General features: G+C 41.3%; 1 protein-coding gene across 1 annotated transcript in view; it reads right to left on the bottom strand.

Moving 5' to 3' along the window:
* Window positions 1-16,569, bottom strand: part of LOC139406100 (otogelin-like protein) — a 61,472-nt gene extending 44,903 nt beyond the window's left edge. The window contains exons 1-10 of the mRNA XM_071148577.1: window positions 16,485-16,569; window positions 15,888-15,930; window positions 15,549-15,594; window positions 15,266-15,344; window positions 4,751-4,843; window positions 2,624-2,900; window positions 1,750-1,955; window positions 1,136-1,260; window positions 890-996; window positions 574-680 (exon numbers count right to left, since the gene is read on the bottom strand). Coding sequence (XP_071004678.1) covers window positions 574-680; window positions 890-996; window positions 1,136-1,260; window positions 1,750-1,955; window positions 2,624-2,900; window positions 4,751-4,843; window positions 15,266-15,344; window positions 15,549-15,594; window positions 15,888-15,930; window positions 16,485-16,569 — 1,168 coding nt within the window. The remainder of the gene's footprint in view (window positions 1-573; window positions 681-889; window positions 997-1,135; window positions 1,261-1,749; window positions 1,956-2,623; window positions 2,901-4,750; window positions 4,844-15,265; window positions 15,345-15,548; window positions 15,595-15,887; window positions 15,931-16,484) is intronic.
* Between the last annotated feature and the right edge of the window lie 4,180 nt (window positions 16,570-20,749).

The raw sequence follows: 20,749 nt of genomic DNA, 5'->3' as shown, positions 1-20,749 counted from the left end.
CAATTTCTCACATGGAATAGCCTTCATTTCTCAGAACAATAATAGACTGACGAGTTTCAGAAGAAAGTATTTTCTTCTAGCATTTTGAGCCTGTAATCGAACCCACAAATGCTGATGGTCCAGATACTCAACTAGTCTAAAGAAGGCTAGTTTTATTGCTTCTTTGTGATCAATTAGCCTTTTAAAATTATAAACTTGGATTAGCTAACACAATGTGCCATTGGAACACAAGAGTGATGGTGCTGATAATGGGCCTCTGTACGCCTATTTAGATATTCCATAAAAAGCAGCCGTTTCCAGCTACAATAGTCATTTACAACATTAACAATGTCTACAATGTATTTCTGGTCAATTTGATGCTATTTTAATAGACAAAACGTGCTTTTCTTCCAAAACAAGGACACTTCTAAGTGACACCAAACTTTTGAACGGCAGTGTATAAACTCACCATTTTCACATATGTTGATGTTGGGGTGGTGCTGGAGAAGATGAATATGAACTAGATTTTTTTTTAAATTTCCCGTTAAGATCCTGGACTGCATGTTTAAGTTAGGTTAGTATAATGTTACTGACTGCAGGAAGGGAAGCTGTCTCGCCACTCTCGTACAGGGTATCCTACATGGCTGCAGGCTCGTGTGTACTCCACCAACGCACGACAAAACGTCTCCTCATCATCAGACCTGGATCACAGAAGACAACAGTCAGAAATACTCAAACAACAGTCAGACAACACTCAGATAACAGTCAGAAAACATTCAGACAAAACTCAGACAACACACACACAACATTCAGAAAATAGTGAGACAACACTTAAGACAATAGTCAGTCAGAAGACAGACAGGCAACTCACTCACGCACGCACGCACACACACACTGAGGTGTGACTTACACACAGAGGTCAGCGACACAGCTGGCCACGTAGGGGTTTGGATCAATGTTATCATGACAGGACAGGAAGGGGAAGAACAGGAGAGCACTGCACTTCTCTATGGCATCCTACACACACACATACACAAACATCAACATAATACAACAAAACACAGAATATCATTGTACAGTCTTATGGCACACTGACAACCTAGGTTCAAGTAATATGTTCCAAACAGACAGACAGACACAGACAGACAACTCTTACGTCCATATCAGACTCAGAGTGGCAGGGTCCAGTGAAGTCAATGTCCACCAGAGGACAACCTCTCTCATGGGGCAGATCTACTGACCAGCTGTTAGCAAACACGGCTGGCTCCTCTGTCTGCACACCTACACACACACACGAAACACGCACACACACAGTTAGGGATCCTTCCTCTAGATGCCTGAAAATAATCCAATATAATATAATAACTGTATAATGACTGTATATTAAAATAACTTCTCTCCTCTGCTCTACTTTCCTCTCTTCTCCTCTCATCTGCTTTCCGCTCGTCTCCCTTCCTCCCTCTCTTCTCCTCTCTGCACTCCTGTCCCCTTTGTACTCTTTTCCCTCTCTCCTCTCTTCTCCTCTTCGTTTCCCACTCTCCTCTCCTGTCTAGGTCATGTTACAGGACTACGGCCTCCACCTCAGTAATAATAACTATAATGGTTCCCTGTGGTGCTGAGAGGAGAAAGGTTGTGATGGAAGGATGATTGGGTGCTGAGACAGAGGATAAGAGATGGGTGGAGGAAGGAGGATAAGAGGCTGGTCGGACCCACCTGTCCAGTCTTACAGTGGGCTTTGATGAGGTGTGAGTGAGTGAGTGAGTGTCTCACCGCGGGCAGTGGTGAGGTCATCGTTGGGCAGGTTGTTATAGTTCCCACAGAGGCCACAGGGGGTGCCGTGGTGCTGTTCAGACATCTTCAGATATACTCCGCTCTCTCCGTCCCACGCCAGAGAGAAGCCAAACACACTCTTCACCAGAAGGTAGTCAGCCAGACGCTCTATAAACACACCTCCTATTGTTTGGGGCAGGCTCAGCCTATGCACATATGCAGGGATAGGCAAACATTTCAAAGTACAATTACAAAATACCATAAAGATCAATGTATCAAAATAAACAACTTTAAAAAATTTTTTTTTTTTTAAATGTATACATTTGCATTTAGCCGGCCGAACAGGAACAACATATTTGTACTGGCTATGACTGTGTTATGTTGTTGCTTAACTACCTTAGTTGAGCAAGTCACTCTGGATACATGTCTGCTCAATGACCAATATGTAAATGTATATGTGAAAATGAACATACCAAAAAGAACTGCAAAGCACACTGTGTATTGTTTCGGCCGGAGCTCATTAGAATAATACTCAGCATGCTTTGCAATTGTTCATTTTTACATATACAGTTATATTTAGTTGATTTAGCACACGCTTTTATCACACCATAGTGCTATCAGACTTCTGATACCAGTGCAGGGTGAAAGGGTGGACACAAAATATGAACTTCTATTTAAAAAATGGTATAGAATTATTTTGTATTTTGAAAATACAAAATGCACTGGAGTGTAATTCAAATGACAAAATACTCAGAAGTAATTAAAATATATATTTCAAAAACTGCCCATCTCTGCACACACGCACACAGGTGCACACAGGCACACACACACACACACAACAGAAAACATACACATTCCTCCATATCCCACCCACCTGCGGCCTCCCTGGTGGACTTGGTATCCAGAGATGTGGATCTCCTCCTCGTTGGGGAAGAAGAGACTGAGAGCCCTGGGACAGGAGTACACACTGCCCTCACACACACGGCTGTTATGGACCCACACTGTGTACTGTGGTGTGGCTGAGCGGCAGTCCTGGGCCAGTATGTAGGAGCAGGTTCCAGGGTAGTAGAAGTAGCTGCCATCGAACGTCTCATAGTGGTGCTGACCCCAAGACCTGCAGATCCCATCTCTGTCTTGGCCCTGGTTAGGAACTACATGCACACACAAACTCTGAGTTGTGCACGCTTATCTCAACTCTGAATTGGCATGATAGTGCCCTGGTGTGTTTGTTTGTGTGTGTGGGGGCATGGGGAGGTGTGCCCACAATGCTAGCTCACTAAAAGCCGCTCAGTTACAGGAAAACACGTCTCTGTGCCATACCCAGCCAACTACACCCACTGTCTAACAGTGTTGGTGCTCTGGTGGTACTTTAGCCAGGTAGGTACTTGGTTGACAGGAACAGTGTGTATCAGAGTTCATCTGCCACACCCAGCATGATAAACGAACAGCAACACTTCATATTCCTGACGCTAGGGTGCTTACTATTGCGCCAACAAAACCATGGTGGTTGGGTGAGGGAAACACTACTTTAGGTCTCAGGCAAGGTATCACTATAGAGCAATGGTTGCCAACCGGTCGATCGTGATTCCTAGTCGATCACCAAATATTTCTGTAGAAAAGCCAACGAACGATAAAGGCTTGCACTCCTTTTTTAAAATCATGTTGTGCTGTTGCCGGTAGGTGCACTTGATTCATGAGACAAACTCTGCCTACCCGGCGGACCGGCAAATCTGTGACTAAATCGAGTGCACCTACTGCGCTGCCCAATAGGATGGCTTAAATCGCCGTGGCTGCAGAGCTTTCGGGACCCTGGCCACAGCCAAGTTGAATAGGCTACTAGCCAACGTCAGATTAAATAACTTTTAAAATCATGACCACAGAGAGACTGTCAAAAAATACAGCAAAGAGCTGCTGTTTTTATGAGTGAGTTCATGTTTAAGTTTAAATTCAGCACTGTCACTGTTTTTATTCAACACTATTACAAAACGCGCTTCTCCATATTCCGTACAGCTGTAATGAATGAGTAACCAAGTATCGATAGCCCTGCATTTTATTATTATTATCAGCTCATCGTGTCGATTTTAATATTAAATAATATTAAACTTTCTCTGGTCATAGGAACAACATTAATTTGTGCATGAGGCAAATGCGGTGCGCTCAAGTTTCGTTATCAGGTGGAAGACGATGTCCCCACTCTCTGGTCAGTCTCACCGGAGGAAAGGAAAGAGAGAGCAGGGACCGTGAGAGGCAGTTTTGAAAGGTCATCCAACTCAGGAATTCCAAGTCGGAAACTCGGGCATCTTTCTAGAGCTCCGATTTTTCGAACTGAAGACCACTGACGTCATGATTTGACCTCGTTGACCATCAGATGCAGGTACCATCAGTCCAGTAAAAATAAAAAAGTGCTAAACCAACTGATCTATTTTGTTATCAAAGCTTCAGTTTTGAAATATAATATGGTCTGTTTAACAATATTGGCAGGCCAATCATATAGCCAATATGTTGTGATAATCTATTAGGCCTACTGTCCAAACCTCATTCCTACAAAACTGTTTGTGTGAGATTAATGTAAAAAAAAAAATCTGAGCGTAGATCTCAACTTGCTTTTTGACTGCAAAAGTGATCTTGACTCAAAAAAGGTTGGTGACCACTGCTATAGAGGCTCTACTAGAGACGCATCTCTGATGTATAGAGACCCTGTGTAGTCTACAGAAACTCAACCCTAATCCTCCAGACTTAATCATACACACTATGGACTGGTGTGTGTGTGTGTGTGTGTGTGTGTGTGTGTGTGTGTGTGTGTGTGTGTGTGTGTGTGTGTGTGTGTGTGTGTGTGTGTGTGTGTGTGTGTGTGTGTGTGTGTGTGGTTATTTATGACAGTGTGGACAGCTTATTAATGGTTGCTGATGGATGTGTCAGTCTGACTCTCATGCAGGCACACACACACCAAAATGAAACATACATTGTGGTTCTAGGTTCAAGATGTGTGTGTGTTACTCACTGATCTGGCAGCGGTCTCCGAGGGCCTGGAACTGTGCACAGTCACACACACCTCCCTCCTGACACCAGCCCCCATTCAGACAGCCACAGTACTCTGGTGAAACACAGACACAATATTTCCTCAATTCCTTAGAACTCCTCTGGAAATACTTTGAGATTCACCAATTGATGAATAACTTATTCTTTACGAGAGAAATTGCTTTAACCCTTTACACTCGTGAGAATTGGCCTATATGGATAGAGACAGATTAAAATGTTTCTAACAGAAGAAATATGAGTAGCATATGCATAACCATGGTAGCAATTGAAAGGGAACACTTTGGAGATTATGGTGAAATGATAAGACCAAAGATAAGGACCAAACAGTTCACCTGACACAAGACTGAATTAAAACATTACACTGTTGATTTTACATTAACTGAACTTTTCATATTATTTGTCAACATCGAAATCAGAAAATACTCGGGATATTTAGTAACATAATAAGAATATTCATGGAAGTTTTGGGATCAGTGCAACATTTTTAAAAATGACAAGGGTCCACACACCTCTCCAAAGTGTGCACAGTTTCTAAGTAATTTCAATTCTCAAGGAAAGAGCCTTCAAGTATTAGGTGCTTTTTTGAGCTCTCTTAGCTGTGTTGTTGAGGAACTGAAGCAAGCAAACGTGTTGTTTTTTGTTTGGAACACATCCCTGCATCCCCCCATCGCACAATTACTGTTGTTTTTACGGAATCCAAAAACGGTCCATTATGAACCATGAAATGGGTCAGGTGGGCATAATTTGAAAGCTTATTCAAATTGCCAACATGACTAGCTAAGTTATAAAATACGGTCTTACAGTGTTTGGCTTTCACAAGGAGAAACAGATAGTAATTGTGGTGCTCATAGAATGGAGTCATGAGTACATTCATACAGTTGAAGTCGGAAGTTAAAATACACTTAGGTTGGAGTAATTAAAACTCGTTTTTCAACAACTCCACAAATGTCTTGTTAACAAACTATAGTTTTAGCAATTCGGTTAGGACATCTACTTTGTGCATGACACAAGTCCTTTTTCCAACAATTGTTTACAGACAGATTATTTCACTGATAATTCACTGTATCACAATTCCAGTGAGTCAGAAGTTAACATACACTAAGTTGACTGTGCCTTTAAACAGCTTGGAAAATTCCAGAAAATGATGTCATGGCTTAACAAGCTTCTGATAGGCTAATTGACATCAACTGAGTCAACTGGAGGCGTACCTGTGGATGTATTTCAAGGTCTACCTTCAAACTCAGTGCCTCTTTGCTTGACATCATGGGAAAATCAAAAGAAATCAGCCAAGACATCAGAAAAAAAATTGTAGACCTCCACAAGTCTGGTTCATCCTTGGGAGCAATTTCCAAACGCCTGAAGGTACCACGTTCATCTGTACAAACAATAGTACGCAAGTATAAACACCATTGGACCATGCAGCCATCATACTGATCAGGAAGGAGACGCGTTCTGTCTCTTAGAGATGAACATACTTTTGTGCGAAAAGTGCAAATCAATCCCAGAACAACAGCAAAGAACCCTGTGAAGATGCTGGAGGAGACAGGTACAAATGTTTCTATATCCACAGTAAAACAAGTCCTATATCAACCTAACCTGAAAGGCCACTCAGCAAGGAAGAAGCCACTGCTCCAAAACCGTCATAAAAAAGCCAGACTACGGTTTGCAACTGCACATGTGGACCAAGATTGTACTTTTTGGAGAAATGTTCTCTGGTCTGATGAAACAAAAATAGAACTGTTTGGCCATAATGATCATCGTTATGTTTGCAGGAAAAGGAAGAGGCTTGCAGGCCAAAGAACACCATCCCAACTGTGAAGGACGGGGGTGGAAGCATCATGTTGTGGGGGTGCTTTGCTGCAGGACAGACTAGTGCACTTCACAAAATAGATGGCATCATGAGTGAGGAAAAGTATGTGGATATATTGAAGCAACATCTCAAGACATCAGTCAGGAAGTTAAAGCTTGGTTGCAAATTGGTCTTCCAAATGGACAATGACCCCAAGCATACTTCCAAAGTTGTGGCAAAATCGCTTAAGGACACCAAAGTCAAGGTATTGGAGTGGCTATCACAAAGCCTTGACCTCAATCCTATAGAACATTTGTGGGCAGAACTGAAAAAGTGTGTACGAGCAAGAAGGCCGACAAACCTGACTCAGTTACACCAGCTCTGTCAGGAGGAATGGGCCAAAATTCACCCAACTTATTGTGGGAAGCTTGTGGAAGGCTACCCCAAACGTTTGACCCAAGTTAAACAATTTCAAGGCAATGCTACCAAATACTTATTGAGTGTATGTAAACTTCTGACCCACTGGGAATGTGATTAAATAAATAAAAGCTGAAATAAATAATTATCTGTACTATTATTCTGACATTTCCCATTCTGAACAACGCAGTTCAAGAAATAGAGTTCAGAAAATATAAAACTAAATAAACTAAAGTTAAAAAAATAACAAATAAAGTAACACAATAAAATAACAATAACGAGGCTACAAACAGGGGGTACCAGTACCTAGTCAATGTGCCGGGGTACAGCTTAGTCGAGGTCATTTGTACATGTAGGTAGTGGTAAAGTGACTATCCATAGATAATAAACAGCGAGTAGCAGCAGTGTAAAAATAAGGGGGTGTCAATGTAAATAGTCTAGGTGGCCATTTGATTAATTGTTCAGCAGTCTTATGACTTGGGGGTAGAAGCTGTTAAGGGGCATTTTGGTCCTAGACTTGGCGCTCCGGTACCGCTTTCCGTGCGGTAGCAGAGAGAACAGTCTATGACTAGGGTGGATGGAGTCTTAGGCAAATTTTTGTCCCTTCCTTTGACACCACCTAGTATATATGTCCTGGATGGCAGGAAGCTTAGCCCCAGTGATGTACTGGGCCGTGCACACTACCCTCTGGAGCACCTTAAGGTGACGAGCAGTTGCCACACGAGCAGTTGCCACACCAGGTGGTGATGCAACCGGTCAGGATGCTCTCGATGTTGCAGCTGTATAACTTTTTGAGGATCTGGGGACCCCGTGTCAAATATTTTCAGTCTCCGAAGAGGGAAAAGGTGTTGTCGTGCCCTCTTCATGACTGTCTTGGTGTGTTTGGACCATGATAGTTCGTCGGTGATGTGGTTACCAAGGAACTTGAAACTCTTGATCCGCTCCACTACAGCCCTGTCGATGTTAACGGGGGCCGGTTAGGCCCACCTTTTCCTGTAGTGCACGATCAGCTCTTTTGTCTTGCTCACATTGAGGGAGAGGTCTTTGTCCTGGCATCACACTGTCAGGTCTCTGACCTCCTCCCTATAGGCTGTCTCATCGTTGTCGGTGATCAGGCCGACCACTATTGTGACAGGTTACCTTCACTTTCTTGGGCACATGGACTATGGTGGTCTGCTTGAAACATGTAGGTTTTACAGACTCTGTCAGGGAGAGGTTGAAAATGTCAGTGAAGACACTTGCCAGTTGGTCCGCGCGTGCTTTGAGTACAGGTCATGGTAATCCGTCTGGCCCCGAGACTTTGTGAATGTTGACCTGTTAAAAGGTCTTGCTCACATCGGCTACGGAGAGCGTGATCACACAGTCGTCCGGAACAGCTGGTGTTCTCATGCATGCTTCAGTGTTGCTTGTTTAGAAGCGAGCATAAAAGGCATTAAGCTCATCTGGTAGGCTCGCGTCTCTGGGCAGCTCGCGGTTGGGTTTCCCTTTGTAGTCCGTAATAGTTTGCAAGCCCTGCCTCATCCGACAAGCATCAGAGCCAGTGTAGTAAAATTCAATCTTAGTTCTGTATTGACGCCTGTTTGATGGTTTGTCTGAGAGCGTAGCAGGATTTCTTATAAGCGTCCAGACTAGTCTTCCGCTCCTTAAAAGCGGCAGCTCTACCCTTTAGCTCATTGCGAATGTTGCCTGTTATCCATGGCTTCTGGTTGGGATTGGTACGACCAGTCACTGTGGGGATGACGTCATTGATGCAATTTTTAATGAAGCCAGTGACTGAGGTGGTGTACTCCTCAATCTAGAAGAAAAAGTAACGCACACCTATTTAGGCGAGGTGCTGGCTAGCGGAGTAGAAAACTTGAAAATAAAAGAGAGCCGCACACTCTAGGAGCACAGATACAAAAATGTAATTACCAATGTTTCGACTGCCAAGCTGTCTTCATCAGGGTATAATCACAAACACTGCGGGATGACTCGTTTATGTAGTGTCAAAAGACACAGGTGTCTGTAAACATGGCCAAGAGTGGCCTAATATCATTGGTTAATTATCAAATATTAAAATGTCATACAAAGAACAGCATACAAACAACAAATGGATAGCATACGATCATAAATTCATTTGACTACACAAGCTTACAAACAATTACAATGGCAAAGTCACAATAATCACAAGAATGGCTTCAGATCAAAGTCTACGTTGAGACCGAAGGGCGCAAGGGGTTTTAAGTTAAAGATCCAGGCAGCCTCTTGTTTTAACAATAAATTATCAAGGTCACCCCCTCTCCTAGGGAGGGTGACATGTTCGATGCCAATATAACGCAGAGACGAAATCGAGTGGCCTGCCTCCAAGAAGTGGGCCGCAACTGGGTAAGTAAAGTTTTTACACCTAATGGTGCTACGATGCCCAGAGATACGTACTTTTAATTCGCGCTTTGTTTTACCTACATCATTTTTACCACAAGGGTAGTTAGAACACAAAAATGCGTCTTTTTGCGAGACTGACCTTGAAAAAGGTCATGTCTCGTTTTGTTTTGAATTTTCTCAATGGCAATATTATTTGTGAGACTGACCTTGAAAAAGGTCATGTCTCATTTTGTTTTGAATTTTCTCAATGGCAATATTAATCTGATCATTCTTGTAGCCCCTAGAGGTTTACTCACTCGCTTACGAATTCTCACAAGGCAGGCACCATGACCTCCGCCTCATTTTTCTCCGTCTTTTTTTCACGTGAATGATGGGGATTTGGGCATGGTCTCGAGAAAGCAGCATGTCCTTTGTGTCGGACTCGTTAAAGAAAAAATCTTTGTCCAGTTCGAAGTGAGTAATCGCTGTACTGATGTCCAGAAGCTCTTTTCATAAGAGACGGTAGCAGCAACATCATGTACAAAATAAGTTACAAACAACGTGAAAAAAATAAATAAAGAGCACAGTTGGTTAGGAGCCCGTAAAACGGCATCTATCCCCTCCGGCGCCATTATTAGGGTACACAGGGCAAAATAAAAATTATAGTAATCTAGGTGACAGACAAACACATTCAATAACACCCTGCCCACTCTTGCCTGCATCTAGCTGATCTAGGGTGTAATCATTACTCCAAGCAGTTGCAAAAGAGAGTTTCTCTTGGACAAATTCAGATATGTTTATTCCTGTTTTGTTCTATTTGCTTCCGTATAAGAAAAGTTTTTCAACAGAATCGGCAGAATGAATCAACACATCCCTGATCACCCACAAATACAGTTCACTTTCATAGCAGCCACATACAAACAGCATGATAACATTGATCTTTGTATAATCTTTTCCCTTCGCTTGTGGACTTCAGTGCACAACACAACAACTGTCTGTGACCAGGTAAAAAACACTTTCCAAGCAAAACCTTCATGCCACAAGTGATAACTGCTACACACAGCCTAGTCAAGATAGCTTCTAGCTTCTAGACCTGACGTGTTAGTAAACCCGCTACAATCATGCAGTACAGTGTACAGCAAGCAGTTAAGCAGTTACCTCGCCGGGTCCCAGTGGCAATAAAATAATAAAACCAAAAGCTTACCTTGACTTGGAAGAGTTCCAGTGTTGGATAACTATAGCCAGCTAGCTAACATAGCATCCCTCTCTGTTTGAATACTTTAAAGCACATATGTCAGAGTCAAGGCCCGCGGGCCACATCCGGCCCGCAAGAAGGTTTTTTACGGCCCCTGGGATGATCTTGATTTATTATTAGAACCGGCCCGCAGCAAGCCGGCAGCCCGCAGATCTTTTACACGCACCAATACTACATTTCCCACAATGCAAAGGTGACGCACCGAGCAGTAGGCTGCTTCATTTCAATATTTATTGGCACAGCAGTCGTCAGCATCACAGTAAAATTAACTTTCAGATACCCATCAAAAATGGCAAAACGGAAGGTGGATACTGAGAACCGGGGGTTTCAAACAAGGTGGGAGTCGGAGTATATGTTCACGAAGGTAGCTGGAAAACCTGTGTGTCTTCTGTGTGGAGAAAGTGTGGCGGTACTGAAAGAGTATAATCTGAGACGACATTATGAAACGAAACACGCGGACAAAAACAAGAATATGGACATGGAACAAAGGCTACAAAAGGCAGAGGAATTAAAACGAGGCCTCAAATCTCGACAGGCTCTGTTCAAAAAAGCCAAATCACAAGGCCAGGCTGCTGTCAAGGCCAGTTTTATTTTGGCAGAAGAGATCGCTAAATCAGCCCGGCCATTTACGGAGGGGGATTTCATCAAAAACTGCATGATTAAAGTTTGTGACGAAGTTTGCCCAGAAAAAAGGCAACTCTTTTTAAATGTGAGTCTGAGCAGAAACACCATTGCCGAGAGAGTAGACCAGTTGTCCATCAATCTAAAAGAGCAGCTTGTGAAAAAGGGAAAAGATTTTATTGCATATTCCTTGGCTGTGGATGAGAGCACCGACATTTCTGACATTGCCCAGTTGTCAATTTTCATCCGCGGAGTGGACTCCAACCTAAGCGTGACAGAGGAGTTTTTGGCTTTACGTCCTATGCATGGCACAACTACGGGGCATGATTTGTATGAAGAGGTGTCAAGATGTGTAAATGAGATGGAGCTGCCTTGGGAAAAACTCGTGGGTTTGACAACCGACGGAGCACCTGCGATGTGTGGACACAGGAGCGGACTGGTGGCGAAGATACGGGAAAAGATGCAAGAGGAAAACGCGACAGGTGAGCTGACAGCTTATCATTGTATCATACACCAGGAAGCGTTGTGCGGTAAAGCCTTGAAAATGGAGCATGTAATGAGCATCATCACGCGCACAGTTAACTTTATCAGAGCCAAAGGTTTGAATCACCGCCAGTTCAAGGCATTTCTGACGGAGTTAGAAACGGAGCATGGTGATTTGCCTTATCACACAGAGGTGCGATGGCTAAGCCAGGGAAAGGTGCTTCAAAGATGTTTCGAGCTTCGTGAGGAGATTTGTCTGTTCTTGGACAGCAAAGGGAAAGACACAACACAACTCCGAGACGAAATGTTTCTGTGTGAAATGGCTTTTCTGTGTGACATTACGAGTCATCTGAATGCAATAAACTTGCAGCTGCAGGGTCGGGATCGTGTCATCTCTGATATGTACAGTACAGTGAAGGCATTTAAAACCAAACTGACTCTGTGGGAGACGCAGATGCGGAAAGAAAATTTGAGCCACTTTCCCAGCTGCCAGACCATGAAAGAGAAGCTCTCTACCAGTGCGTTCCCGAGCACACAGTTGGCTGATAAAATAGGTATGCTTGCCGCTGACTTTCGACGCCGATTTGCTGACTTTGAAGCACAAAAAAGCAGGTTGGAACTGCTCGGTAACCCATTTGCTGTTGACGTGGAAAGCTCACCACCAAACCTCCAAATGGAGTTGATTGACCTCCAATGCAATGATGCACTGAGGGCAAAATATGCGGCAGTGGGTGCTGCGGAGTTCGCCCGTTTCCTCCCCGGCACAATGCCCCAGCTGCGCATCCAGGCTGCTCAAACGTTGTCTATGTTTGGCAGCACATACCTGTGTGAACAACTGTTTTCTTTGATGAACCTGAACAAAACATCACACAGAAGTCGACTTACTGCTGAACACCTCCACTCAATTCTGAGGATTTCTTCAGCTCAGAGCCTTACCCCGAACATTGATGAACTTGTGGAAAAGATGGGACACCACCAAGTATCACCCTCAACCTCAAACAAGTGAACATTACTGTGCAATCACATATTTAGAGTTTTTACTCAGTTCAAGTTTAAAAGTTAAAATTTAATATTTGTTTTCACTGCATGTTACTTCTCCTTAAACAAAGTGTTGTTTTTGATTAATAGATTTTTGCACTTTATTTTTTTGTATTTCAATCCAATTATATTTTTAAAATATTTCAGTTGAGTGGATGATAGAAAATTGCTATTATTGTTTTTTCTTTGAAGTAAATTTAGCCCACTTTTGCTAAAATAGAAAATATAGTCTACTGATGGTGCCTTGAATACCGGTTTCTTTCATTTAATGTTCATGTTATGGGGATATTTATATAAAGGAAATTTGTCTTTTGTGTCTGTTGAAAATTAAAGATTACTGACAGAGCCATAAGAAAATATTGCTTTATTTATCTGATCATATTGTAATATATTTGTTAGGTTTTCAGTAGGTTCAATTAGGTTCACTAGACTATATGCGTCATTTAAAAAATTTTCAATGAACATTCGAACAGTCCGGCCCTCGTCTTGTAGCTGATTTTTTTATTTGGCCCTCCGTCCATTTGACTTTGACACCCCTGCTTTAAAGTATTACTTAAGCCGTTTTTTGGGGTATCCATACTTTACTTTACTATTTATATTTTTTTATACTTTTACATCACTACATTCCTAAAGAAAAGTATGTACTTTTTACTCCATATATTTTCCCTGACGCATAAAAATATTTGTTACATTTTGAATGCTTAGCAGGACAGGAAAATTGTCTAATTCACACACTTAATCAAGAGAACATCCCTGGTCATCCTACTGCCTCTTATCTGGCGGATCACTAAACACATGCTTTGTTTGTAAATTATAGTGTTGGAGTGTGCCTCTGGCTCTGCTTTGCTTATTATATGGATTATACTTGTACTTTTGATACTTAAGTAAATTTTAGCAATTATATTTACTTTTGATACTGAAGTATATTTAAAACCAAATACTTTCAGAATTTTACTCAAGTAATATTTTACACTGGGTACTTTTTTTGCACCCACGGTTTACCACAGTAACTTTACTTTTACTTAAGTATGAAAATTGGGTACTTTTTTCCACCACTGGGTGTTTGAGTAGGCTAAACTAGCTAGCTGCATTTTATAGCTAAGTAATGAAAGTGAAAAAAATATCTCTCTCAAAACTGTTCAACGATTGACTTTCTCTCTATTTGTGTTAACTACTCACCTCATGTTATGCACTGCAGTGCTAGCTATCTATAGCTTATGCTTTCAGTACTAGATTCATTCTATGATTCGTTGATTGGGTGGGAAACATGTCAGTTCATGCTGCAAGTTGGAGGACATCCTCCAGAAGATATCATAATTACTGTGCAAGTCGATGGAAGGGGGTGAAAAACATGAGCCTCCTGGGTTTTGTATTAAAGTCAATGTACCCAGAGGAGGAAGGAAACGAACTGTCCTCCGGCTACATCATGGCGCTACCACAGAGAGCGATGTTGAGGGTAATGTAGACATTGATTCCAAAACAGTGTGTTTTAATAAATTATTTGGTGCTGTGAATATATTTAGCATGGTTTTATCTAAAAAGGATAACTTTTTTATGTTTCACTATTTTTTTAAAAATGAAATTCACTGAGGCGGATGGTCCTCCCCTTTTTTGCCTAATATGACATACCCTAATCTAATTGCCTGTAGCTCAGGATATGCATATTCTTGGTACCATTTGAAAGGAAACACTTTGAACATTGTGGAAATGTGAAGGAATGTTACACAATAGATCTGGTAAAAGATAATACAAAGAAAGAACCAACCGTTATTTTGTATTTTTTTGTACCATTGTCTTTGAAATGCAAGAGAAAGGCCATAATGTACTATTCCAGCCCAGGTGCAATTTAGATTTTGGCCACTAGATGACAGCAGTGCATGTGCAAAGATTTAGACTGATCCAGTGAACCATTGCTTTTCTGTTTAAAATGTTGTATCAAGACTGCCCAAATGTGCCTCATTTGTTTATTAATAACAACTTTTCATGTTCAAAACTGTGCACTCTCCTCAAGCAATAGCATGGTATTCTTTCACTGTAATAGCTACTGTAAATTGGACAGTGCAGTTAGATTAACAAGAATTTAAGATTTCTGCCAATATCAAATATGTCTAGGTCATCCTGGGAAATGTCCTTGTTACTTACAACCTCATGCTAATAGCATTAGCATACGTTAGCTCAACAATCCCAAAGAAGCACATTTTTACTCCTGAACTTATTTAAGCTTGCCATAATAAATGGATAGAATACTTATTGACTCAAGACATTTCAGCTTTTAATTTTGAATTAATTTGTAAAAATGTTTAGAAAGCATACAGTAATTACACTTTGACCTTATGAGGTGTCATAATGAGGTATTGTGTCTTGCAAGTGACACAAAATAAAAATGTTATCAATTTTAAATTCAAGGGGTGTGAATACTTTCTGAAGGCAAGGCACTTTAGGCCCTGTGTGTATATGTGTGTGTGTGTGTGTGTGTGTGTGTGTGTGTGTGTGTGTGTGTGTGTGTGTGTGTGTGTGTGTGTATGTGTGTGTACCTGAGGAGGCATCGCGGGCGGTGTAATTGTGTAGAACACTGCGAGGGAGAGTTGCTTCAGAGAGAAGTGGACTGAATGTCTGGTGAGAAGAGAACACTGATGATCACACACACATGCACAAACATGTGTAGTAAATGTGTATCTCTACCCCTGTGTGTAGTTGCACCAGTGTATGTATGTGTATGTGTGTGCGTCCTACAAAGGTGTCTTTGTGCTAGTCAGGGTGTTGTGTGTGTGTGTATGCCCTGACCTCATCTGCTTCTCTTAGGTGTAGTGTGCCTACCTCCTCCCCTAGGAGATCCCGTTTCCTCCGCAGTGCATTAGCCCTCCTGCACGCACGCACGCACACATGCACGCACGCACGTACACATGCACACACACACACAGACACACACACACACACACACACACACACACACACACACACACACACCCACACACACACACAGCACAGGGAGATATACATTCATTATGAGGAGAAACATGCAAACTGAAGTTAAGTGCACTTTTGACCACTTGAATACATCCAAACCAAACACACACATGCATCAGTTTAGCCATGTCATTGAATTAATGAATCCCCTGAGATTATGAATGTTTCTCGCTTCCTCTCCTCTCTTACCTCTGTAGTCTACTGTCTGTCTCTGTCAGTTGGCTCTGAGCTGCTGAACACAACAAAAAAAACATCAGTAAAACCTCACACACCATCAAAAGTATTACTTCATTGCACTATCACAACACATAAAATATCATCACATATATACCACAAGTCGACAAAACATATCAAATGTATTAATTTAAACGTTCGAATTTAGGGTCGCTGGAGCACATTATTGAACAGCAAAAATTTAGGCAACACCTCTGAATGATTTAAAAGACAGTATCAGCTCTAATGTATTCCTATCCAAAGGAAAACATTTGTCAATCATAATTCCCCAAGGCCATAACGATGTCACTGCGGGGGGTTGAAACCCACATTTCAAACGTGAACAGTACAATTTGCCTATCATCCGATATTTCCTAAGGTTAAAACAGCAAAATATGAACTTTTCAAAAATGTCTCGCGCATACAACACTGGTGCTAGTTTTCTGCTCTCTCTTTGACATTTTTGGAATGACTCTTAGAACGTCAAACGTTTATGTTGAAACAGTAAAGGTTATTGTACTCATTTAAGTTATGCATTTTGATATGATGCGCGTGTGTCGCTGGGAGACTCACCGTGTGCTGTCAACAGCTGGAGAACTGAACACCACGAAAGAAGGACCAGTATTACTCTACGTGGACCGTTCATCTCAGAGCTCATCCACCCGGAGGTTAACGGAACATTTCACAGGACAGACCGGAGAGTAGAGGAGGGTCTCTGTTCGTTACCGGACTTCCCGCGGTTCACGTCCACGCGCACATAGTTGAGCGTGCAACTCGGATGGATAACGAGGTCACGAGTTCACCTTCGCGCAGGTGCGGGGGGGCGCATGATTTTTGTGTAAAACTGGTGACATCAAACCGACTGAATGTGGTGTAAAGTACTCAAGTAAAAATACTTTAAAGTATTGCTTAAGTAGTTTTGGGGGAAATCTGTACTTTACTACTTATATTTTTGACAACTTTTACTTTTACTTCACTACATTCCTAAATAAAATTATGTACTTTTTACTCCATACATTTTCCTTCACACCCAAAAGCACTCTTTACATTTTGAATGCTTAGAAGGACAGGAAACTGGTCCAATTCACACACTTCAAAATCAAAATAACATCCATGGTCATCCTTATTGCATCTGACCTGGCAGACTCACTAAACACAAGTACTTAATTTCTAAATGATGTCTGAGTGTTGGAGTATGCCGCTGGCTATCTGCTATACTTTTACTTCTGATAGGTAAGTATATTTTTCTTAATTGCATCTACTGTTGATACTTAAGTCACTAAACAGTACATATACAGTACCAGTCAAAACTTTGGACACACCTACTCATTCAAAGGTTTTTATTTATTTTTACTATTTTCTACATTGAAGAATAATAGTGAAGACACTATGAAATAACACATATGGAATCATGTAGTAACCAAAAAAGTGTTAAACAAATAAAAATATATTTTAATAGGGAACAACATTGCATCCTTCAAGATTGTTGGAAAAGCCAGGTGAAGCTGGTTGAGAGAATGCCAAGAGTGTGCAAAGCTGTCATCAAGGTAAAGGGTCACTACTTTGAAGAATCTCAAATATAAAATATATTTTGATTTGTTTAACACTTTTTTGGGATACTACATGATTCCGTATGTGTTATTTCATAGTTTTGATGTCTTCACTATTATTCAACAATGTAGAAAAAGGTAAAAAATAAAGAAAACCCCTGGAATGAGTAGGTGTGTCAAAACTTTTGACTGGTACTGTATATTTAAAACCAAATATTTTTAGACTTTTGCTCAAGTAGTATTTCACTGGGTGACTGACTTTTAAGTCATTTTCTATGAAGGTAACTTTACTTTACAGTTTTTTTTCAATTGCTAAATGACAGTGGGCACAACTGGAGTCACATGTACAAAACTCTAACTACAGTCTGCACTACCAACAGTCACCTGAGCTAAACAGTTCACATCACCTGCAAAACTCATTCCAAGCAACACAACTCTTAACACATGGCTCAAAACACGCTCAGGGCAGCCAAACACTATGCACAACCCTCACTGAGATAACACACACTGTCACTCAGAACACACTGAGAGTAAAAACACTAGCATCAAACACCAATACAGAAAATACAAACTTTTCATCTTTACAGTTTGAACAATTTCAGTGACTTCATACAAAGTAATATTTTCTTCAAAGAAAAGAGTGACATTCTTTCACATGATTTATTACAATTTTTAGAACATAACAATTCTTTAAGGTAAATGAAAATTAGCAGTTTGCTTCAATAGTCTGTAGTAATTTACGGAATTACAGTAATGAGAAAAAAAAGGTAGAAACTAAAAGTACATACTGTAATTCGAACAAATAATTGAGGGGCTAATCCTGCCTCTCCCTAGCATCAGGCCACAGGTTTTCTTCAACATCACATCTAATGTTTTCTCTTGCCATGCACCTGGGGAAGAACCTTCTGGAGTGCCTTATCCATCCCTGGCAGTCCTCTGGACTCGTGTCCTCACATCCGGCACGCATGGCTTCCAAAAGAGACATTTGGTCATGTGGGTGGTGACACTTTCCACCTCCAGGCAGAGAAAAACTCCTCTATTGAGGAAGGGTGAATATGCAGGCAGGTACAAAACCATAAATCTGTGATGTGCTGCAAACCAATCTGTGACAGCTGCAGAGTGGTGAAAAGCAACGTTATCGCAAACTATGACAAAAACTTGGGGGTTTCTTACTGGCTCCCCCTGTTCTGCTGGCACTGGCTGAGCATAGAGCTGTTCTAGGAAAGCTATAAGCCTTTCTGTGTTGTATGGGCCAATGAGTGGTGTGTTGAGAAGCAAACCATCATTGGCCATTGCAGCACACATGGTGATATTTCCCCCCCTTTGACCTATAACATTCCTTCCTCTGCGCCGTGTTTTGGCAAGGTTAAATCCAGCTTCATCGATAAATACAAATGAATGTGGTCTTTCCAGTGCTTCCACCTCCATTACAATCTGAAAAACAGTAAGTGCACAGTTTTACTGTAGAAATGCTAGTGCTTTTTGTGTACGTAACCTCAGACGTCTTACCTGGACATATTGGTATCTTTGCTCCTTTACCCGTTCACTGTTTCTCTCGAACGGTACAGTGTATAACTGTTTCATTGTAACTTGGTGTTTCTTTAGGACTCGAGCAATAGTTGTTGTGCTGACAGAATTAACATTTTCAAATATATCATTATCAGCCAGCACTCTATCTTGAATCTCCCGCAGTTTTATTGCATTGTTGACAACAACCATGTCAACAATAGCATTTTCCTGCACATCTGAAAATATTTTTCCTCTTCCCCCTGTTGGGGGCAGCCTTTGGGTCCTGTTGTAAATATATATTTTACAGTCAAACTTACTGTAATATATATCTGTGTAAATATTCTATAATTGCAATACAAAATAGATTCCTGTAATGTTTTCATTTACTGTAAGGATGTAACTCTCACCTGTTTGCATGATGGAAAATTCGCATTACAGATGCCACTGTGGATCTTTGCAGATTGGGTTGCACCCTCAACCCTGCCTCTCTCAATGAGAGACCATGGTTCACGACATGGTCTATAAGTGTAGCCCTTATTTCATCTGAAATAACAGCTCTTTGTCTTCTTTGTCTTCCTCCACGCATCCGCCCTCTCCCTGTCACCCTTCTCCCTCCACGAACCCATCTTCCTTGTTCCATTTCCAAAATGAGTCTTTCTGAGCTCTACCTATATATACTGTAATATGTGTGTGTGTTCACTAACAAGTCTAAAACAAGACACCTGCTTAGCCTTTCAGCTGAAATTGCAATCAGCAGTGTTTGAAAGGCACAAGGCTGAAATCTATTCCGTTTTGAATGTGTGGTTCACAGTTTTGACAGCAGTGTGTTAGCATTTGAACAAAGTGCTGTAAATCCACAGTGTTGTGCAGGTTGTGGTTAAAGTCATGGGATAAGTGTGTAGAGTTTTGAAAACTGTGTTCAAGCAATGAAAAACGAACTAGAGTTTGGTCCACATGAACTACTGCTGTGCAGACTGTAGTTAGAGTTTTGCACATGTGACTCCAGTTGTGTCCACTGTCGTTTAGCAATCGAAAAAAACTGTAACTCAAGTATGACAATTGGGTACTTTTTCAACCACTGTCCCTACCCCATTGAAGTTGACATTTAAAATGGTTAAAGTAAGGTTAGGGTTAGGTAAGGGTTATGGTTAGGTAAGGGTTATGGTTAAGGTTAAGGGTAGGGTAGGGGTTAAGGTTAGAGTATGGGTATGGATGTTCCAAGGATCCCTGATTAAGTTAGAGAGATTATCTGAGTTTAGGACACAAATGCAACAAATTAATTGACTGTAGGGCCTACTTATGATTACAAATATAGTCTTACTTTAGAGACAGTAATTTAACTTTAATAAAATTATAAATTAGATTGTATATGTGTGTGTGTGTGTGTGTGTGTGTGTGTGTGTGTGTGTGTGTGTGTGTGTGTGTGTGTGTGTGTGTGTGTGTAAGACTTGGACTCCCTCTGCTGGCCATTGATGTATGCCTATCTGATATGAGTGAAAATGGACACGAGCAAAAATCTCTGAATGTTTAATAACATAGTATAATGTACATGTTTAATAGTATTATCATGATATACATGTTAATGTCCTGGATACATAATGTCTTAAATTCTTTAAACAGTAGAGGAGGGGGTTTGGGGTGGCACGAGTGGTGGTATTGTTAGAAAGTTAGTGGGGGTTGAGTAAGGCTTGATAGGGTTGCATACCAGTGAAGTATTGGGGGGTTAAGGAGTGGGATTGCTGATGAGGGTTCATGAGTGGTGGATGGGTATCATGTATT

The sequence above is a fragment of the Oncorhynchus clarkii genome, chromosome 1 (assembly GCF_045791955.1).
Source record: "Oncorhynchus clarkii lewisi isolate Uvic-CL-2024 chromosome 1, UVic_Ocla_1.0, whole genome shotgun sequence".
NCBI lineage: Eukaryota > Metazoa > Chordata > Actinopteri > Salmoniformes > Salmonidae > Oncorhynchus > Oncorhynchus clarkii.
The sequence above is the reverse complement of the archived record's forward strand: the minus strand, read 5'-3'. Positions and strand labels throughout refer to the sequence as shown.